The sequence below is a fragment of the Leopardus geoffroyi genome, chromosome D1 (assembly GCF_018350155.1).
Source record: "Leopardus geoffroyi isolate Oge1 chromosome D1, O.geoffroyi_Oge1_pat1.0, whole genome shotgun sequence".
Classification (NCBI taxonomy): domain Eukaryota; kingdom Metazoa; phylum Chordata; class Mammalia; order Carnivora; family Felidae; genus Leopardus; species Leopardus geoffroyi.
The window spans coordinates 49489570-49512593 of record NC_059329.1 but is presented as its reverse complement, the minus strand read 5'-3'; the positions used below and the strand labels follow the sequence as shown (position 1 = coordinate 49512593).

At 39.7% G+C, this 23024-nt stretch overlaps 1 protein-coding gene across 2 annotated transcripts; it reads left to right on the top strand.

Moving 5' to 3' along the window:
* Positions 1–18: 18 nt before the first annotated feature.
* On the top strand, positions 19–23024 carry DDIAS (DNA damage induced apoptosis suppressor). 2 transcript variants are annotated; one of them, XM_045483828.1, is made up of 6 exons: positions 76–138; positions 11167–11210; positions 11558–11686; positions 17417–17578; positions 18471–18588; positions 19917–23024. In XM_045483828.1, exons 3-6 carry the CDS (start codon positions 11574–11576, stop codon positions 22491–22493), a joined length of 2970 nt encoding a protein of 989 aa, XP_045339784.1. In that variant the 5' UTR covers positions 76–138; positions 11167–11210; positions 11558–11573; the 3' UTR covers positions 22494–23024. The 2 variants fall into 2 exon arrangements, with proteins under 2 accessions (XP_045339783.1, XP_045339784.1); XM_045483827.1 differs by lacking the exon at positions 11167–11210 and having other exon boundaries at positions 19–138.

Here is a 23024-nt window from a genome sequence, read left to right as displayed (position 1 = left end):
TGAGGGACCAAGGCCAAAGCGTCACTTCCTGCGGAAAAGGACGCGGGAGATTCGATTCAAGGCGCTTGGCTGGTCGCTGAGTCCTGGTGGCCTGCGCCAACGAGCGTCGCCCGGGCAGGTCTCGGTTCTGTGTCTCAGGTGAGGAGCTGTGGGGAGAGAGTCACGGGGCGCGCAAAGGACGAGGCCCCTAACGAAGCCTTCATTGTCGTTATAAATGAGACTTAACAGCATTCTATTTTGTTTCTTCGGGAGTTAGTCTTTTCCGTAAAACAGTGGTCGGGAGGGTAAAGAGTAAAAAGGTCGGTCATTTAAGTTTTAGTGCTGTTGATAACCGCTCAGCGAACGTTTACTCAACATTTACTGTGCCATCGAGCTAGTTACGGGGGAGTGTCTGGAACCGGTAATACGAAGAGGAAAAGTACTACTCCAGCTTTTGAGGTGCTCAGAGATATGGTTTTAGCAGGCTGCTATGACGAGTAATACGTACGGAAAGGGAGTCTTTTCCAAACCTTTTTGACGGCCTGGAGGGAAAAGTGCTTCGCTTAAGTGACCAGTGTGCTCAAACCAGAAACTGGCAATTTTCTAGACTCCTTCCTTATCTCCTATCCAGCCACTCATTACCAGCCTCTTAAATATCTCAAATCCTTAAAGTTCTCAACACTTAAGTCATCAGCCTCCCAGTGAGTCTTCTTTCAATCATGTTACTTTCCAATCCAGTCTCCATATTGCCAGGCTATATGTAAATCAGATCTGATCAGGGCACCCCCCCCCCCCCCCCCTTTAAAGCCTTTCCTTGCTTCCTATTTGCCCTCAGGTTTAAGTCTAAACTCCTTCACATGTTTTACAGGGTCCTTCTCACCTAGCCTTTGCCCACCTCTCTTTGTTTTTCACCACTCTAGGCTCCAGTCCTACGAAATGCCTTTTTTGAGTTCCTCAAATGCACCTTCCCATCTCACCTGCAGACCTCTTCTAACCCCATCCCCAACATAGCCAATTCTTACCTCTTCTTTAAGTCTCAGTTTATTAAGCCTTTTCAGTCAGGAAGGCTTTACTGCCCTGCAAGATTGGGTCACAAAATACCCAGTAGTTATTCCATAGATAGTTGTAAGTGCCTCCCTCTGCCAAGAATTGGTAGGCCTGAGATTACAATGGTAAAGAAGTTAGATTCTTCACCTAATGGAACTTAAACCTTTTATGCAGGGAGTTAAGGATAACAGGGAAATCTGATGGTGTTAGGTTGGTCTGGGAAGGTCTCCCTGAGGTCTTAAAAAACAATTCAGCCAAGTAAATTTGAAAATGCATTAGCTTTATTAAATGATTCAGGCAGCATCTTATCTAGCAAGTAGAAGGGAGCTCTGAAGAGTTGTACAAAATGGAAGGTTTTTATAGGAAGGAGAGTGAGGCAAGAAAATTATTACAAAAAAAAAAAAAAAAGGATTGTTCCAGGCAAGGTCACTTTCCCTCAGGGGGGAGAGCGAGGAATCTTATACAGATTACCTTTGTAGGAGGGAGAGAGCCCAACGTCGGCACAGATCGGAAAATTCCTTACTAGTTAAGACTACATTTCTGGGGAAGGTTGAGACTACAATTAGATTTAGATATTAAGCCCTGGTTTGGGGACTCTGCCTAAGTGACTCCATTTGGGATCTGTGATTTTCTTTTTAACAGAGGAGTGGACAGTTTACAAGGCTTAAAAGGTGAGAATGATCCACCCACGCAATAGAGAAAAGGAAGAAAATTCCAGAGTGAATAGGTTGTGCAAAGGCCTAGAGGCAGGAAAGAGCTTGGCATTTGAGTGTTCAAGAACCTAAGAAAAGACCAGTGTTGCTGGAATATATTCAGAAAGAACAGGTGATGAGTCTGGAGAGAAGGGCAGGGACCAGATCACGTGGTTAGGTTAATGCAGCAGCAGAAGCAGGTGATGGTGGTTTGGATTAAGTTGGTGGCAGAATATAAGGGAGGGAAAGTAGATGGTTTTTAGATATGGAAATAGATCCAAGGACACACTGATGGGTATAATGTGGGATCTGAGGGAAAAATAAATGAAAGATGACTCCTAGGTATTTGACCTGACTTAACTGGTTGGAGAGTAGTACCATTTGGTGAGATGAAGAAAATTGTAAGAAAAGAATGTGATCGGGGCGCCTGGGTGGCGCAGTCGGTTGAGCGTCCGACTTCAGCCAGGTCACGATCTCGCGGTCCGTGAGTTCGAGCCCCGCGTCAGGCGCTGGGCTGATGGCTCAGATCCTGGAGCCTGTTTCCGATTCTGTGTCTCCCTCTCTCTCTGCCCCTCCCCCGTTCATGCTCTGTCTCTCTCTGTCCCAAAAATAAATAAAACGTTGAAAAAAAAAAAAGAAAAAAGAAAAGAATGTGATGTCTGTCAGATCGGATGGCGGCCCCCAAATGTGGGGAGATAATCGCATAGAAGCCGGTGGCGCAGTGCAGGTGGTGAAAGGATTCATCCAAGGCAGAACAAAGGAGATAGAAGTTTATTGAATACACCACAAGGGAGCAGTGGGCAGGACTGCAAAGGAGAGACCATCTGCCTCAAGGCAGTGGGGGTTGGGGGGCCATTTTTAAAGGGAGAAGATGAGGAGGTGTGGCTTCGAATGGAATTTTCCCTTTTTTGGTAACTGGTCCATTGGTCTGTTAGGGCCTACGGATATTTTGAAGTGGGTCACCTGACTGGCCTGTCTGTATTCAGCCAGGTGGTCACTGTGCGCCTTTTTGCCTTGCTCTACGTTCCATTGCTCAAGACTGTTGTCTAAAAGCAGCTTCTACAAAGCAGTTTGAGAGGAAACTAAGAATTCAACTTTTTTACCTTTTTTACTTGAGATGTCTATGAAATATCAAAATAGTTGGCTCTCTGGTAAGCTGTTGAGATGTGGAAATCTGGATCTTGCAGATATTATATGTACCTTATAAACTTCTTGAACACTAGAGCCTGTCTTTTCTATCTGTAACTGTCCCCTTTCGCATCCCTAGAATAGTACTGCATGTATCATAAATTAATTAGACAGACTGTGTTGTACTAAGATATTCTTGGGTAGTGTTTTGAGTTTTTTGTTGTTGTTTTGGGTTTTTTCTTTTAAGTAGGCCCCATACCCAGTGTGGAACTTGAACTCGGTGTCTTGAGATTAAGAGTTGCATGCTTGGGGTGCCTGAGTGGCTCGTCGGTGAGCATTGGCTCAGATCATAATCTCACAGTTTGTGAATTCAAGACCTGCATCGGGCTCGCTGCTGTCAGCACAGAGCCTGCTTCAGATCCTGTCTCCCTTGTTCCTGTCCCTCCCCAACTCAAGCGTGCTATCAAAAATAAACATTAAAAAAAAAAAAGTTGTATGCTCTATGGACTGAGCCAGCCAGCTGCCCCTCTTGGGTAGTATTTTAAAAGTATTTTGGGGGCTCCTGGGTGGCTCAGTCAGTTGAGCGTCTGACTTCGGCTCACGTCATGATCTCACGGTTTGTGGGTTCGAGCCCTGTGTCAGGCTCTGTGCTGACAGCCTCGGAGCCTGGAGCCTGCTTCTGATTCTGTGTCTCCCTCTCTCTTTGCCCCTCCCCTGCTCACGCTCTGCCTCTCTGTCTCTCAAAAATAAATAAATGTTAAAAAAAAATTAAAAGTATTTTTCACTGGGGCTCCTGAGTGGCCCAGTTAGGTAAGCAGCCAGCTCTTGATTTTGACTCAGGTCCTGATCTCACAGTTCCAGAGTTTGAGCCCCATATCAGGCTCTATACTGACAGCACTGAACCTGCTTGGCATTCTCTCTCTCTCTCTCTGTCTCTCTCTCTGTCTCTCTCTCTCTCTCTCAAAATAAATAAATAAATCAACTTAAAAAAATTATAAAAGTATTTTTCACCAATACTTCTCCAAACAAAAGAGGTTTTCTTTCTTTGTTTTTTGTTTAATTTTCTGTCTCCTGCCTTCTCTTATCCCTTTCTAGAATTTTCATGTTACTCTCAGTAAATCATTTCTCAAGGGTTTGTTATGACTACTTTTAGAAAAATTAGACAATGTACCCTTGGGGGTGACCTTTAGATAGTTTTAAGTAAACAGCTCAAAATAGCCACACTTCCCATAGGTGAGGCCTCTTGGCCTATGTAGTATGAAACAGGAAATCTGAGAGCAGCAAAGTGACAGGTTTTCTTGCAAAGCAAGAACAGTTTGGGGAGTATGGAAGCTGCCCCATGATGGACCTCTTTGACATGAAGATTCTTTTGAGTTAAAAAACAATCAAAATCCAGCAGATTCAGGAAAAGCTTTGTACTTCCTCTACCCACTTCTCCTTAGTTCAGGATGACATAAACAGTATACCTCATTTTGCTTGACTGTCTTTGGCATTTCCATGTCTGTGTGGATTCCTGTACGTATGCATGTATTAAATTTGATTTCTTGTTAACCAGTCTCATGTCAATTTGATTCTTAGTCTAGGTAAAAGGACCTTGAATGAGACAGGAATTTGTGTCCCCAGCAATATTAAACACTTAATTAAATTTTTCTCCAAGATCTAACATTTAATAAGAATTACTGTAGGGGCACCTGGGTGACTCAGTCAGTTAAGCATCTGACTTCGGCTGAGGTCATGATCTTGAGGTTTGTGAGCATGAGCCCTGCTTTGGGCTCTGCTCTCAGTGCAGAGCCCACTTCGGATCCTCTGTCTCCCTCTCTCTCTGCCCCTACCCTGCTTGTGTGCTCTTTCTCTCTCAAAAATACATAAACATGTTAAAAAAAATTATTCTGATTTTCTAGGTTAGCCCAGAGGAGAAAAAAAGTATGTTAGTGTGGATGTGTATGTAGGGGCTAGGGGCATGGTTTTTCATATTAAGCTGCTTTCTAGGAAATTGATAGTGAGGGAGGTAAGCTGAAGGGTCCCCAGATAATAGATTAGAGAAAAGATTTACAAAGTAATATGAAAGATACTGTAATGCTCTCAGGCTTTACGATTTAACTATAACCATGTTAATCACAAGTGTTGTTCACTATCCGATGGCCTCAGTGGCTAGCCAGTGATTTTCAAGCCTAGGCAGCATAAACATTATCTGAGAACTTGTGAGACATACAAATTCTCTGGTCCTCCTCCCAGATTTACTGAGTCAAGCTCAAATTGGGTCCCAGAAGTCCATTTTATTAAGCCTTCTAGGTGATTTTGAGGCACACTAAAGTTTGAGAACCACTTGGCTAGTATGAAAATAGATGGTAATCAATGATTTATGTATCTGGGCCCATTGTCAAAACCATCTCTCGTGTGAAAAAGATTCATCAGCTGTATTAGCCTGATTCCATTAAAATATTTGATTCACGTAATGCCCCCTCTTCATGCAACTTTCTCTTTATAATTTGGCTTGACATACAGTTATACCCAAAAGAAAATATGGGCTTAAGATGTGTCCCCTGTGATTATAATTTTTCATGGCAAATTAGTAAAGCACGTTTGGATATGGTTTATATTCTCATATAGCTTGACTAGAAAGAAAGAAAGCAGGTATTCCAGAGCATTTTTATAAAGCTTCTTTATTTATTTTGAGAGAGAGAGAGCGTAGGCACACATGCACACGCAAGGGGGAGGGGCAGAGAGAGGGAGAGAGAGGGGATCCAAGCAGGCTCTGAATTGCCAGCACGGAGCCCAACTCAGGGCTCAAGGCAATGAACCACAAGATCATGACCTGAGCTGAAACCGGGAGTTGGATTCTCAATAGATGAACCACCCAGGCACCCCTCCTTGTTTCTACTTTTATGTATGAGAGATTGAGAGGACCCAAGATTTGCTTTATATGTTATTGCTGAGTTCCCTACCTAGTGCTTTTTATATTTATTGGGTTTTATATTTATTGGTTTTTAAAAATATAAATGTAATGCATTTTCAAAATACCTTTTCTTTTTTTTTCTTTTTTTTTTTTAAGTTTATTTTCAGAGAGAGAGCATGCAAGTGCACATGAGTGGCAGAGGGGCTAGTGAGAATCCCAAGCAGGTTCTACACTGTTACTGTGGACCCAGTGTGGGGCTTGATCCCACTAACCATGATGTCATGACCTGAGCCAAAATCAAGAGTTGGCCACTTTACTGATTGATGCACCCAGGTGCCCCCAAAATACTTTTCAAACAAAGATTATGTGTTTGCTTATTTTCCTTTCTCCCCACTCCTCCAAGCTAAGACTAGAAAAGTCTTCTTGTTATATTTTCTCATAGCATTATGTCCTTTTTTTTTTTTTAAGAGAGGGAGCATGTGAGCAGGGGAGAGAGAGAGAGAGAAAATCCCAAGCAGGCTTCATGTTCAGTGAGGAGGACAATGCAGGGCTTGAACCTACAACCCTGGGATAATGACTTGAGCCGACATCAAGAGTCAGATGCTTAACGAAGTGACCCAGGAGCCCCTAGTTTTTTTTTTTATAGAGTTTACTATGTTAAAAATCAGTTAAGTTTTTTATGTGATTATTGTCTGTTTTGCCCATCACTTATATTATCCCCAGTACCTGGTATTTAGCAGCTGCACAATAAAAAATCGACAAGTTGTATTGGAATATGGTTTTCTGGCTGTGCTGGAGCTGAAAGAACTGTAACACTATATCACCATCCTTATCAAAAGCAAGAGGTACTAAATATGAAATTGTTCCCAAGTCTGTCATAAGGTTTCATAACTTTAGTATATATTTATTCCTGATGCTTCATTCAGTTCTCCGTCAAACATGAATTTACCACAATACAAGCCAAACAGTAGAGAGATAAAACCAACTAGATAACAAGGGTCCTGAAGGAAATACTATAAAAAGAGCAAAAGGAATAACTAACAGTGACTGCCTGAAAGGATCTTAATGCATTTTTGTCTACCAGACAATTAATGAGAAGGCTTCTTTCCATTTCTGAAGTTTACCAGGTGAAACATAAATAGTAAAAATAGTTTAATGACCTTTTTCATTTTGCCAGTAATTTGTAAATACTGTAGTTTTTTAGACATACTTATTTGATCCACTAGAGGGCAATAAACCCTTACATAAATATAATTTAATCAATTTTACTTTTAAAATCTAGCAATTAGTGCTTGCACAGTGAATTTAGAAATAACCCAAATATTTCTGCTTGTGTTTTTCATTTGTTGGTGAGCTGTCTGCCCAATTAGACAGTAAACATCTTTTCATTGTTTTCCCTATAATAGCACAGTGTCCTAGTTAGTTATCTTTTAAGGTTTATTCTATTTCCTAAGGTTTGAATTTGATAACAGTTTGTCTAAGAATACGATCTGATGAATGCTCATATAGTTGTGGTACAATATTTTGTTTTATTTTTTTGTGAGAGAAAGAATCTTTTTCTTTTTTTTTTTTTTTTAAGTTTATTTATTTTGAGAAAGAGCAAGCATGAGCAGGGGAGGGGCAGAGAAAGAGGTAGACAAAATCCCAAGCAGGCCCTGCACTATCAGCACTGAGTCCAATGTGGGGCTTGAACTCATGAATCATGAGGTCATGACCTGAGCTGAAGTTGGACACTTCACCAACTGAGCCACCCAGCGAACCCAGAGAATCTTTTTTTATGTCTAGAATTTTTTTGAGGGAGAGCGTGAGCGAGGGAGGGGCAAAGGAAGAGGGAGAGAATCTTAAGCAAGCCCCACACCCGTTGCAGAGCTCGATCTTACCATGAGGTAGTGACCTGAACCAAAATCGAGTCAGACCCTTCATTGACTGAGCCACCTAAGTGCCCCTAAAATTCTATTTTAGAGCCCTAAAGAAGATAGTCTCTGCTCATAATTTGACCACAATTAAGGGGGAACAATGGAAATGAAGATATAATGTGGATGATTAAAATAAGTTTTAAATAAGGTATTATAGGGGCGCCTGGGTGGCTCAGTCGGTTGAGCGGCTGACTTCGGCTCAAGTCATGATCTCACGGTCCCTGAGTTCGAGCCCCGCATTAGCCTCTGTGCTGACAGCTCAGAGCCTGGAGCCTGTTTCAGATTCTGTGTCTCCCTCTCTCTGACCCTACCCCGTTCATGCTTTGTCTCTCTCTGTCTCAAAAATAAATAAACGTTAAAAAAAAAATTTTTTTTTTTTTTAAATAAATAAGGTATTATATGTGAAACTATTCTGTGCACTCTCTATATAAATATAAGATTATTTTGTGATTTGGTAAAATTGTGTATTTAGTGGTATATGGCAAAACTGGCTTAGGTAAAGGAAAGCTAAACATCAAGAAGAAAGTTAACAGCTGAAGTTCAGATTGACAGTTTTTGAGCTTGGCCCTGGGGATATAATGAGATGGTCCCTCTAAGATCTTACACTGGTTTCCAGCAAAAAACATTAAACAGGTAAGTTTACTATAATGTGGAAAAAAGTAGGGTCTTTAACCTGAGAAGCTTCCTGGAGATGAAAGCCCCTGAGAAGACTCTTAAAGAAGAATAAGCATTAGCCAGGAAAATGAAAGAACATTTTAGAGGGAAGAATGAAAAGAAGCAAAGGCAGAGAAATGTAAAACATATTGTAATAGGGAAATGTTGGAGGGTTGAGAAGAGAACAAGGGATGTGTTCTCTTTAGCATAGATTACTGACACATAAATAACGAGAGAGAATCAAGAGAAAAGGTATTTGGGAGAATAAAACCAAATGGAAATGATTAGAGTAGACAAAACAGATGGTAGGACTATAGAAATACAGTAGTATAAGATGCAGAAAAAAAAGAAAAGCCATCATCTTTTTGGTAAAAGAGGAAGCCTTTTGTATTTTTTAAGTTTATTTATTTGGAGGGTAGTGGGGCAGAGAGAGAATCCCAAGCAGGCTTCATGCTGTCAGCACAGAGCCTGACATGGGGCTTTATCCCACCAACCAAGAGATAATGACCTGAGCTGAAATCGATAGTCAGAAGCTTAACCAGCTCAGACACCTAGGTGCCCCAGAGGAAGGCTTTTTAAATGGAGCTTTAAATGAAAAAGGAAATTCTGTTATATTGCATATACCTACTATCATGAAATTTTTTCTTAAATTGCAAAATTCTGCTTATAGTTTTCTATTCAGTGAATATTGAGAGTATAATATATTCTGAGCACTGGAGATATATAGTAGAACACAAGTTAGACTACATCCCTTTCTTCAAGGAACTTTCAGACTAGTAGGGGTAGAACAAACAAAAATAAGTAAGATAATATATGCATTTTCATGGTTGGATATATCACAAGCAGCATTAGTTCTATGAAGGAATAAAATGGGTGATGTCATAGAAGCTAAGAGGAAAGCTGGTGAGTCTACTTGAAATAATGTGGGGCTCTCTCAGGGGTAACAGAGTTACAGATTACTCCTCTCAGAAGCTTCTGGGAAGAGAAATTGTTTGGTGTGTTTGAGGAGCAGAAAAAAGGCGAGCATGGACTGAAGTGCAGAGATTAAGAGGGAGTGTGGTACAGGGTGAGGTCAAGGAGGTAAGGCTAAATGACCAAGAGCCTCATAGACCATTGTAAGGAACTGTGGCTTCAATCTAAATAGCATCATTTTAAGCAGGTAAGAGACAACATTTTTCAGGAGGGAGCTGTGCCTTTATCTCCCATAGCTCACAGATAGGTGTACCACCGTGTTACACTCTACCCCAAACTGGATTTTAGAGGAGATTTAGAGGGAAGATGCCTTTGCTGACTTACATTCTATCATTTGTTGTGTTGGAAAGGAACTTGAGGTTAAGAGCACTAATTCAGTATTCTGTTACCTTTCTGCCTTCCCCTTGTAGCCCATTCACCTACTCTACTTTGCCCTTAGAGATTGCCTTGTGACCTAAGAGGACAACCAAATCTGGGACTACATATCTGCTTATGATAAAACCTTACTGCTCACGTTATCCTAAGAGTCCCAAAACAAGGATTAACAACAAAGAATTAGGATTAGATTTTTTCTTTTTTCTATGCTCCCTTTAATAACATAGGTCAGTGATTTCTATAAATCCCTTTATGTTTCATCTTTTTATTTATTTATTTTTATTTATTTATTTTTTTTTTATTATTTTTTTTAATTTTTTTTTTTTTCAACGTCCATTTATTTTTGGGACAGAGAGAGACAGAGCATGAACGGGGGAGGGGCAGAGAGAGAGGGAGACACAGAATCGGAAACAGGCTCCAGGCTCTGAGCCATCAGCCCAGAGCCTGACGCGGGGCTCGAACTCCGGGACCGCGAGATCGTGACCTGGCCGAAGTCGGACGCCCAACCGACTGCGCCACCCAGGCACCCCTCATCTTTTTATTTTTAAGTAGGCTCCGTGCCCGATATGGGGCTCAAACTCATGACCCTGAGATCAAGAGTTGCATGCTCTACTGACCGAGCCAGCCAGGCGCCCCTTTATGTTTCATCTTTGCAGGTTTTCATCTTACTGCCTAGATGGCAAGATTTTATTTTCACAGAAATATTTGATTGATAGAATCAGTATCACTTTGTTTGAATTTGCTGATGCCAGTCACAGAAACAGTTCCACCCATTTTCAGAAATTGAAACCTTTTGCCATATGTTTACAAATGAAAATTTATTGATGCAACTCTATCTTAAACATGCTTTGAGGGGCGCCTGGGTGGCGCAGTCGGTTAAGCGTCCGACTTCAGCCAGGTCACGATCTCGCGGTCCGTGAGTTCGAGCCCCGCGTCGGGCTCTGGGCTGATTGCTCAGAGCCTGGAGCCTGGTTCCGATTCTGTGTCTCCCTCTCTCTCTGCCCCTCCCCCGTTCATGCTCTGTCTCTCTCAGTCCCAAAAATAAACGTTGAAAAAAAAAAAAAACATGCTTTGAATAAGCTAATCCGTTTTAAATTTTTTTTTTTTTTAGTTTATTTATTTTGAGAGAGAGAGAGAATCCCAAGCAGGCTCTGTGCTGTCAGTGTGGAGCCCGACACAGGGCTTGATCCCACGAACCATGAGAGCATGACTTGAGTCAAAATCAAGAGGCAGTCGCTCAACCAGCTGAGCCACCCAGGGGCCCCAAGCTAATCAATTTTTAAATTTTTGATAAACCAACATTTGAATTTTTAAAAAGAGGAGACCATTGCTATTTTACTGTTCTGCTTCTCTGAGTGTTTTATACAAGGATCTTAAAGTACTTTGTACTCTCTTGACCATGTAACATTTTTATTTTTCTGTTTGCAGAATCAGAATTATCTTTTTTTTTTCATTAGGCTGTGTAAAATATATACACCGAAATCTAATAAGGCGATTTTTTTTTCAGCCAAAAAGAAGCATTTACCAATTTAGATTCTTTAAAAGAATCATGTAGGTTTCTTTAAGTTCCTTCCTATTAATTGAAGAAACAAGCTCTTATAGCTCTTTTAAATATGTGAAAAGGTCTAAATGATATCTTTCCTGGTTACTGGGATGCAGCATTTATTAAAAAACAGAATATTTGTTTGAGCTACTTTGTTTTAAATCTTGTTTTCTTACTATTAATAGTTTTAATTAGGCAGAAAAATAAAATGAGTTTTCCAATACATTGGCACTTAACCACAAAAGCCATCTATCTATTTGCTTTACAGTGGAGGCTAAGTTGTTTTCCTAAGAGATGAATTATGTACATACAGTTAAAGATTTGCCAATCATCCCATGGCTATTTTGTTTTGTAGGACACAGTAAGAACACATGAATGGAGGGAGAAGATTTCTTCTTGCCTCAGTTCTTGCTCTCCAGAATTCTAGTTTTATCTATCCATCATGTCAGAAGTGCTTCTCTCGACTAATCCTGGTCTCCAAAAGGTAAAAATAAAGCCCTGGGTGGTTCAGTCTGTTAAGCGTCGACTCTTGACTTTGGCTCAGGTAATGATCTCACGGTTCATGATTTCAACCCCTGTGTCAGGCTCTGCACTGACAGCACGGAGCTTGCTTAGGATCCTCTCTTTTGCCCCCACCTCTGTCCCTTCCCTTCTGCTCTCTCTCTCTGGCTCAAAATAAATAAATAAACTTAAAAAAAAAAAAAAAAAAGTAAAGTCTGTAAGCATGAGAGGAAATACATGTGTACACTATAGATTTCCTACGACTCAAGGGCACGTAAGGTTTACATCCATCATACCAGAAACCATCCCAAAAGTGGAAAGGAAACTAACTGTGCTAGAGCATTTACAGAAAGGACTTGGTGAACCAGGACTATAGGTGAGAAGGGGACATGTGATCCGTTAGGGGAGCCAGAGCATTGGTCTTTAGGCTGGACAGAGAAGCAACAGTAGAGGGGGAGTTGCCAAGTTCAGATCTCTCTCAGGCCAGGTGGAGCAGTTAGTGTGTGTTTCTGTGTGTCTTTTCTGCCTTCAAACCCCTGAACAAGATTCAAGCTACTCTTCCTTCCCCTTGGGCTTACTCTGAGGATGGTCTCTTGGAAGTTTTGGTTCCACGCAAACCAGGTGGTGCCTGATCACCTCCAGATCCTAGGCCCTACACATGGACCTGTACAAGAAGAGCCATGGGAGGAGAAGGCACCCCTGGGAGCAGCCCAGAAGGCACCAAGCATCCAACTCCAGTCTAAGGAGACCCAGTTCCGGTGTGAATCTCAGGAGGCTTGGCCTTTCCCAATGAGTGAAGATGACACACAGTCCAGGGACAAAGGATCACTGCCACAACCACTCATTACAAAGTAGAATCACAGGTGTTCTCAGAAAAACTCACCACTGGCACCTCTACTTTTGAAGCTACCTCTGAAGTTGAGAGCACTTTAGAGCAGCAACAGAGAAATCCTGAAGTGGAGAGAACGAGGCGGTCCCCTGTCCAGGAGAAATGCTTCAGGCAGATGATTTTCACTCATAAGAAAACTCCCACAGGGAAGACCGTAAATGTAGTGAATGTAGTAAAGTCTTCATTTATCACTCACACCGTATATCCACGAGACAATTCATTCTGGAGAAAAATGCTGTAAGTGTAGCAACTGTGGGAAAACCTTCAACCAGAAGTCAAACCTCATCCAACATCAGAGAATTCATACAAGAGGAAACCCTACAAATGTAATGAGTGTAGGAAGTCCTTCCGGTGGAGTGCTCATCTTCTTTGGCATCGGAGGTTTCATTCAGGGGAGATGTCCTATGAGTGTAATGAGTGTAGGAAGACCTTCAGTCAGAATTCATATCTAAGTCAGTATCTGAGACTTCACAGTGGAAAGAAACCTTTTTTATGTAAAAAATGTGGGAAAGCTTATAGGTGGAGTTCAGAGCTCCTTAATCGTCAGAGAATTCATTCCAGAGAAAAGCCTGCCCAATGTACTAAAGGTGAAAGTGCCTACAGACAGAATTGTACTTTTGTTTAATAAATTGTAGGACTATGGGGCGTCTGGGTGGCTCAGTGAGTTGAGTGTCTGATTCTTGATCTCGGCTTAGGTCACGATCTCACAGTTTGTGAGATCGAGCCCTGCATCAAGCTCTGAGCTGACAGCTGCCCCTCCCCAGCTCACTAGCTCTCATTCTCTCTCTCTCTCAAAATAAGTAAATAAACATTAAAAAAAAAAATAAGTTATAGGACTAGATTACATAAAAGTTAGTTATAATAAGTTCTTTTAAAAAAATTCACCATACCAGGACATAAGATTTTCTTGGATTGGTTCTACTTTAGAGGAGAAAAATAACTTCTTGAGAGTACATCTCAATCCTGATGAAAATTTAGTCCACTTCTGGGATATCCCTAGAAATAGGGTTTTTTTCTTTGTTTCCTTATTGTTTGTTTATTTTTGCATTATACCTAGATTATTTTTTTAAATAAATTCCTTGAGAACAGAGACTGTTAGAAATCTCTACCTTTCAGCAGCTTGAATGGTGCTTGACACATAATATTTTATTGTGGTCCTGAGATACAGGCCAATTATACCTGAGAGTCTAAGATTCTTTGATTTTTAAAGTACAAGTAAGGGTTAGGGTTGGAGTTTTTTAAGAACACTTTCTTTTCTGCATAGAGGATATATAGTAAGTACTTAGTAGTATGGAAGAATAGTATGCCAGCAATATTCTTTTTTTTTCTTTTTTTTTAATGATTATTTACTTTTGAGAGAGAGAGCGTGAGTAGGGGAGGGGCAGAGAGAGAGGGAGATATAGAATCTGAAGCAAGCTCCAGACTCAGCAGTCAGCACAGAGCCGGACCGGGGCCCTGAATCATAAGATCATGACCTGAGCGGAAGTCCGATGCTCCTGCTCAATCGACTGAGCCCCCAAGCGCCACCCCCCCTCCGCCCCCAGCAATATTCTTAAATAGTCTGTCTAGTTAGCATTCAATGGGGAAGGATTAGCAGTTCCAACACCCATCTAGACTTTAAGGGATCTTTCCAGAAGATCCCCTTATCACTTGTTCTTTTATTGAGCCATTCTCTCAGGTATGCATTTATAAACTCAGAACAACCCCACTTGTGGTATTCATCATTAAATCCTCAGCATCCAGGCCAAGGTCTAGTTTATAACAAAAGCACAAAAACGTTTGTTGAATGAATGAATGACAATATGATAGTTTCTATAGGTACACTTTACGTATTGCAGTATGTTATGGTGATTAAAAAGCATAATTCTCTGGAGCCAAACTGCCTTTTCAGGAGCCAAACTCCCAACCCTGCCACTTGAAACTGTAGCCTTGGGCAAGTCACTTGAATTATCTGGGCCTCAAAATGGGGAAGGTAATATCTGCCTCATTGGGTTGTTATAAAGGATATAATGAGTTAAGATACATGAAATGCTTATTAGGACATTGTGTGCTACATAATCAGTAGTCTATACATGTGAAATATTTTTAAAACTGGTTTTGGGGTGTGTTTTTTTACCAAGTCATTTATTTTAAAGATAATCTGCCTCAGGGCACCTGGGTGGTTCAGTCAACTTTAGCTCAGGTCGTGATCTCATGGTTCACAAGTTTGAGCCCCATGGTGGGCTCTGTGCTAACAGCTTGGCCTGGAGCCTGCTTTCGGTTCTTTGTCTCCCCCTCTCTCTGCCCCTCCCCTGTTTGCACTCTTTCTCAAAAATAAACAGTAAAAAAAAATTTTTTTAAACGTAATCTGCCTCAAAAATTTAGGTTGAACAGTAGTGCCATTGTTCCCTCTTGAGTCTGGTAATAATAATAGATAACATTAACAAACATTTACCATACACGTAAGTACTTTGCTAGGAGCTTTGTAAGCATTATATATTTTAATACACCAGCCCTATGAGGTGATGCTATTGTTAATGCCAGCCTTCAGAGGAGAAAAATTAAAGCTTAGAAAAGTTAAATAACTTGCCCCAAATAACACAGCTATCTAGTTAGTGGCAGAAACATATTCAAGCCTAAACAACGTGACTACTGGCTACATTCCTAATTACCAAGTTACCTTCAAATTAGCAGTGGAATATGTATCCAGAATGACATCACTGACCCCCTTCCAGAGCTTAAGATGCCCTGGTAAGGGAGCTCTGACTGAACTGTTTCGGTACATAAAACCCACAGCAATTGTCCTTGCATGTAAAACTATAGTCCACAGAAATATAACCTATTGTCTCTATATATTATATTGACATTATATAAAAAATACATCCCTGTGATTTCCAGTGTGTATCTTTTCTACTGTTACTTCTGTTTCCCTTTTTTCTTACTTGGAATCATTTGTAAGCCAACACAGGAAACAAATTCCTCACTCTCTTGGGGCACCTGGATGGCTGAGTTGGTTGAGCATCCAACTCTTGATTTTGGCTCAGGTCATGATCCCAGGGTCATGGGACCCCGCCCCGTGATTGGCTCCATGCTGAACATGGAGCCTGCTTAAGATTCTTTCTCTCCCTCTGCCCTGCTTCCACATTCAGAAAGAAAGGAAGGAGGGAGGGAGGGAGGGAGGGAGGGAGGGAGGGAGGGAGGGAGAAAGGAAGGAAGGAAGGAAGGAAGGAAGGAAGGAAGGAAGGAAGGAAGGAAGGAAGGAAGATTTCTCTCATTTCCCCTCACTCTCATTTCCCCACGGTTACAGAAGAGCAAATTTATGACAAAAGACTTCTATACTCTAGCCTTTACACATTTTAGAGACAATGAAGAGCAAAAGGTCTGCTCCCTAAGAATTTTATTGAACCTCAAATCTTTAGCAACAGCAAACAAAATAGGTGTTTGTGTCCTATGGAGTTAACTTTTCTCTTTTTTTAACCTTCAAAATTAGAGCAGTGATTATTTTCAAATTGCATTCTCCATGTAGGAGGTGCTTCTAGAGGGAAGTAGGAATTAGAGAAGCAGTAGTGGCCAGGGTTGACTAGCAGTTAGGCTCTAGGGCCCCCACTTTAGTTTGTAAACTGCAAAATGCTGATGCATATTTTTCTAAGATTTGCTAATAGTTTTACATTAGACCCAAATGCATTATTAATACATAAGGTTAAGGTTAGATGAATGGATTGGCACAGAGCCATTTTCAGTGTGGCAAAAAAGATAATAATTAGCACAGATCTAGTGATTATGAATCAGTAACTTCTTATAGAAAAGATTAACCTCTGTTCAAACTAGTCACCTTGTGAACTATGGATTTTAAGCTCCCCCTAGTGGCTATCTGGCAACCATCAATTATACAACCATCTCTAACATTATTTTCTATTTGCATTTTACCACTCATTTTGAAGCCAGATCATTAGGGACATGAGACAAAAATAAAGTCCTAGGATTAACAATTACCATAAGATGTACTAAGGGGTTATTTTGCTAAATTTAAGAACCTGAAAGATGGCTGTCACAGTTGTAAGACCTTGCAAACAACTAGAAAGGAGGGAAACACTAAGTAGATTTGACAGTAATCATCACAGTATTGAATATAACTATGAGGAAGAAGCAGACCAATAGTTATTAATTTGGCAAGATCTGCACTAGATCCTTTCTTTACTTTCTTTTCTTAGATTTTGTCTCATTTTATTCTTCAACCCCATTTTTACAGATTAGAAAATCAAGGTTTTAAGGGTTTTAGTAACTATCCCAAGACCTGACTGCTAGTACATAATAGTAGAGTTACAGTTGACCATGGAACTAGGTACTTTGTGTATCAAGATTTTTTAAATATTTCAAGATTATTCATTATTCTCTTCACAGATACTGTTTTCTCAATAAAAGATAGACATTAAACATCAGGTATTCTGTTGGTGTGGTGTTCACTTCATTAATGTTTACTTTGCCTCCCAATTCTAGACTGTTTATTATATGCCTCGATTTGTTAATGGTAATTTACCCAATAAGAAAATCTGTCTGTTCCTCCCTTCCTCCTTTCCCTCTCACTTTCTCTCCCTCTTTTTCCACTTTCTCCTCTCACACAGTTTTTCTTCAGGTTTCTATCAATTTGGTGCTACTTAAATCGTAAAAGTAGTTATGAATAGAGATTCAAAAGATGTTGGTTGAAATTGTTTAAGAAGGATATAAGTTATATAAGTACATTTGTACACACAATATTATTTTTAATCTTTTCCAGATTTGTTTCCTGTAATATAAAAAAAAATTAATGAACATCTCTATCCTTTTTTATTTCCTCCACTCTTTCAGGTCTAATTGTCCAAAATGTGGCTCCACTGGTAAAGCTGAAAATGTCAGTTACAGATATAAACTTTCCTTAAAAGTTGCAGAATCAAGCAAATTGTTTGGCATTACTGTATTTGGGAGCTGCTTAGATGCATTTTTTGGTCTTACAGCCACTGCTTTGCACAGGTAAGAATATTTAAAGCATTTTTTTTTTCCTAGCTACTCATTTAGTATACCAATAGAATTTGAAGCTACATGTTTTTAAGATAGTATGCATTTAGTTAAAATATGATAGCTTGACCTCAGATCATCAGTTCCTTTAAAAGATAATCAAAGAAATAGAAAGGTATTTATTTTCTGATTACACATTGTGATGTTAAACTAGGCTCCTTTTAGTTAGACCAACTGAACTGTAGTTAAAATATTAATTTACAATAGTCCAATCCAGATTGGAGAAATACGGAATAAGAAAGTAAAATTGTTTCAAACCATTTCAAACTATTGAAGTGGCTAAAGTCCCTTGAGGTTGAAGAAGCTATTGAGGGAATATTTGCATATCAGAGGTAGAAATGTTGTCGTTCCTCTCACTTACCTTGTGTCTTCATCTGCATAGTTTGACCTAATAAGATGTCCTGAGACGTATGAAAGATATATATAAGCAATTAAAACTTTTTCTTCCCTTCAGTCTTCCACCCTCCTCCCCCAATCCCCTGACAGAAGAAATCTCTATTTCCTTATAGTTGAGAGCAAACTGCATTGCCAGGGAAGAGAACAGAATTGCCTCTGCTTTGAGGACAAGGGCTAGAGATTCCATTACTACTCCTACAGCCACTTTTGGAATAAATACTGGACCTGATTACTAGGAAGGCATCTACTTTATAATACACTTGATAGTTTTTGGCTTTCTAGGTTATGGGACACTAGAGAGGGAGCAAAATGCCTTATTTTTAAAGACACTTTTTTCCTACATGTAACTGAGAAGGTTATACTGCATTTTCAAACTAATTGTATTTTCTTTATGGCAAGTTAAAATTTCAAATTTTTTCTCTTCACGTTTTTAATTTTCTTTCCAATCAAGGTACATTCAGGACCATAATGAAATTTCAGAAACACTGGACAGTGATGCAATTCAGAACCTATTAACTAAAGCAGTTGAAATTTGCTTCATTGGACAAAGCTTTATTTTTGGAGTGACGGTAATTGAAACTAGCTTTCTTTTTAGTATTCCTTTAACATTTCCATTGTAATAAAATGATTTGACTTTTCTGAGTAGTTTTTAGGAGTCATAAATGTGAGAGTCTATAACATTTTAAATGTATAAACAATAGGTTATACATGATCTGTTAAAACACCAATGTGACAACTCCCTCTTTCAAAAGTCAGAAGAGCCCAGTTCAAAGTTTTCAGAGCCTTAAAAATCCAAATTTATTTTAAATTCAGAATACATAACTTTGTTTTGATATTCAGTGTTTATTTCATCTCCAAATTTTGTTTAAATTCTGTAGTAAAATTTGTATCAACTCCTTAGCTTTTTGATTCTATCAGCTGTAAAAGAAGGAGGGAACGAACATGGAAAGCAAAGTGTCTGACTATTGGTTATTTTAAGGATAAGTGGGAAGGATGGCCTTAAAGAATTACAAAAGTGATATAGAAGTTACAAGAATATACTGACTCTAAAGGAATAATCATTTTCTGTCTCCTCTGTGCTAAAGGAAACAAATGGAAATTTTGCCCACACTGGATTCAGGGTTTCACAAGTGGGAATAGAGCATTCCATAGCTGAACAGTGAGAAAAACTCAAAGCAGTAAATTAGGAGTTACAGAGCTTTTTTTTTCTGTTAAAGTCTTAGATGGTTCTTGTCCTTTTTCTTATTTTTTTTTATTAAAGTTTATTTATCTTGACGGGGTTGGGGGCAGGGAGGAAGGGACATAAGTGAGGGAGGGGCAGAGAGAGAGAATCCCACGCAGGCTCTGCATTGTCCGTGCAGAGATGATGTGGGGCTCAAATTCACGAACTGTGAGATCGTTAACCAAAATCAAAAGTCAGGCTCTAAACCAACTGCACCACCAAGCGCCTCTCTTCTTCTTCCTTTTTTTTTTTTTTTCTTCTTTATGAGTGGGAACACTTCCTTAAACATTCAAAGTTTATGGACACTAATGAGAAATATAATAGTAGGCACTATTTATTGAGCAACTACTATTTGCTAAGCACTATAGTTTTCCAAGTATTATTGATAATACAGTAGTCCTGCATATTTATCCTTAATTTATACATGAGAAAACTAAGATTCAGAAAAGTTAAATAATTTGTCCTAAGCCCCAACCCTAGTAAATGTTAGAACCAGTCTCTTTACTCCAAGGTTTATTTCTATTACTTATGCTTCTCTACCTATAACACTACAGAAATTAAAACTATAGGAGTAGGAGATGTAATTGTGTCTGTTTTAATCTGTTAAGTCCCTGTTTCACCTTTAAGTCAAAGGAAAAAATGTGTATTCTCATTTAACTTCATTTACTTTGACAGAATTTTGGAAACCAACATGGACGAGGTTCAGATTCCAATAACTTCTTAAAGCAACGTTCTGACCACAAGAGAGAAGTAAGAGCACTAATAGCTTGCCAGATTGTTCTACCAGACCCAGGTGTTGCAGGCTTCACTGTCATTGACTACTTCCATCAGCTTTTGCAGCTTTCTCATTTCAGGAAACTTCATGATGGCTCCCAGGCACCAAATAGCCACTTACTTGCTTTAGAACACACAAATAGTGATCTCAGCAGCACATGTGGCCCTGACAGCAGTTCTGGTTTCTTCAAGTCCCATGGCAGAGATAGTTTTTCAAGATTCTGGCAAGCATCACTTGAACTCACTTACACACTTTCACACCTAACAGGTGATGATTTTTCAGCTTCAGAACAAAGCAAGGCCATTGGTACTCTTCACCAGAACAGAAAGTGCATCTCTTTTTCCGAGGCCACTGGTTCCCATAGCTGCCATGATGCCTTTCAGGGTTCTTGGAGCCTTGTTTCATACATGGATAAAAAGAGTACAGCCCAGAAGTTGGATGAAGAACTTGTCTTGCAAGCTTATCAGCCCAGTGTAGTCCATAGCAGTCACGAAATCGGAATTGTTGACTCTAATTTTTTCCCTTTGAAAATGCGAGAGCTCCTGGAGTCAAATAATAAAAAATCCTTCCACAGCGCAGTGGAAATTAAAAATCAATATTCCCAGCATGAGCTAACATGTGACCAGTATCTTGATTTAGATAACCCCCCTAGCCTTCAGAAGAGATCTACATGTTGTACACCTTCATCACTCAGACTTGAAGAAATAGCTAGTGGTTCCCAGGACTGTGACACTGAGATTTGGGATGATCTGCCATTCTCTGAAAGCCTGAACGAGTTCCTGGCAGTTATCGAAAGTGAAATTGCTACAACTCAGACACATGCCAGTAATAGGAAATGCCAACTAGATAATATCGATAGATTACAGGCAGACCACGTCAGGTTATCTGTGGCTTCCCAGAGAACTGGAGCCTTGCATACACCACCTGTAGCTTTAAGATCATCACAAGCAACAGTCAAGGCAAGCTGTAGCAAAGATAACTTCTTTTCCAACTGTGAAGCAAATTCAAGTCCTTGTGTTCAAAAGGAGTCACAGTTAAATAACACAGCAGAGGTTGTCTCTATAAATAGTAATGGAAGTGATATTTCTGAATATTTTCCATCAAATGCTTATCTCTCAGCTCTGTTTCCATCTTCAAAAAGTTTAGGAACAACAGTTACTCTGAAGTCTACCAGAATTCCACTACATAGGGCTGAAATTTCACTTAAGCTCACTACTTCAGAGAGTGACCATTCTTGTCTCAGTAGCAAATACTTCAGTAGGTGTAGAGAAAAATCACTTTCAGAAATGAGTGAAAAGTTGGTAGCTTTGGGTTCTAGGAGATATAATGATGTTTCTGACCTTTGTAACTTAGAAAATAAACAACATTGTAGATGGCCAAAGAACCAAGATGACAGTTTTACAATTTGCAGGAAACTTACGTATCCTTCAGAAGCTCTTGGCTGTAGTCCAGATACAACTACAATTACACTGAAAGAAATGCCTGGTAGACATATCAATAATAACTTAACACAGAACTATTCTACTGGTCACGAAGGTAGCTACGATGCTTCTGCTGATCTCTTTGATGATAGTGCTAAAGAAATGGACATCACAACAGAAATTACGAAAAAGTCACAGCATATTTTGTTACAGTGGGGAAAATCTTTGGCAGAAAGTCATCATATAGAATCTGATTTTCTAATGAGATCACTCCCTGAGAATTCCAGCCAGTTTTCACAAAAATTGTCTTTGCAAAGTATGTCTGCCACTCTATGTCCAAGAACATGCTCTTCTCCACCTCATTGTCAGTCAGATTCAGAATATGATTTTGTAGATAGCCAAGACTTTGTTCCATGTTCACAGTCAACTCCAGTTGCAGGATTCCACCAAACAAGACTTCATGGGATGAAAGGAGCTTTCAAAAACTTACCTGACCTTTATTTGGATCTTGATGGTAACTATAAAAAAAGAAAGATTTCCTCTGAAAATGATGCACAGCAAGCCACCCCTAGCTGTCCAAACAATGTAAGGACGCCGAGCCAGAAATCCAGAAGCCCTGTTATATCTGGTATTCCACAACCAGAGGTTTTCAACAATAGTCCTTTTGCTGAGTGTCTTGAAACTGAAGATGAATGGGTCCCTCCTACCACTAAAAAAGTATTTCCTTCAGAAATGCTTGGATTCCAAGCCTTGAGTCTAAGGAAATGCTCTGCTGCCTGTGATTCTCCTGATCAAAAAGAACCACCGAGAAAGAAACTGAAATGTGTCAAACGAAGAATTGAAAAATGTTTAATTAAAAAGGAGTTAAAGAACATGTTTACAGCAGGAGTAACAAAACAGAAAACTCTTAACACAAGTTCAGACTGGTTTTGCAAAGAGTCAGTTTTGGGACTTGATTCTTGTTCAGAAGTCAAATGTTGCCTTCCGTTTTCAAAAAATTGGCCACCTTCTGTGCCTGAGACTAAAAGCAGTTGGTCTCCTGAATTATTTTCATAAGTCACCTGAACCTAATTGCTAAACTTTTAAAAGTAAATATGTTTGGAAACTTGGCTCCCGTGGTATGGAAGGCAATCTTGCCATTTTGAGAACGTGAACAGAGGCAAATAGTAAATAGGTATCGTCGTGCTTTTTAAAACATAAACCCTTTGTTTGGGCACGTGGGTGTTGCAGTCGGTTAAATGTCTGAGTCTCTTGATTTCGACCAGGGCCATTGTCTCATGTTCTGTGAGTTCCAGCCCCACACTGGGCTCTTTGCTGAGGGTGCAGAGCCTGCTTGGGATTCTCTGTCTCCCTCTCTCCCTGCCCCTCCTGTGTGCACGTGTGCTCTCTTTGTCAAAAATAAATAAACTTAAAAAAATAAAAATAAAAAATAAAGCCATTGTTTTTTCCAGCATACATTTGTTCAAACACTTTGGCACTTTATCTTACATTGTTGATTGTCCTTTAGTAACACTGTTAATTTTGCTTATTAAAAGTATTTGTTAAAATCACATGTATATTTAGAAATAAAGCTTTTGCAAACCAAAA

Excerpts from the sequence above, each read along its gene's own strand:
- DDIAS (XM_045483827.1), top strand. The coding sequence starts at position 11,574 with ATGAATGGAGGGAGAAGATTTCTTCTTGCCTCAGTTCTTGCTCTCCAG. Across the intron at positions 11,687-17,416 it reads CTAATCCTGGTCTCCAAAAG|GTCTAATTGTCCAAAATGTG; the intron begins GTAAAAATAAAG and ends CCACTCTTTCAG. Across the intron at positions 18,589-19,916 it reads GCTTTATTTTTGGAGTGACG|AATTTTGGAAACCAACATGG; the intron begins GTAATTGAAACT and ends TTACTTTGACAG.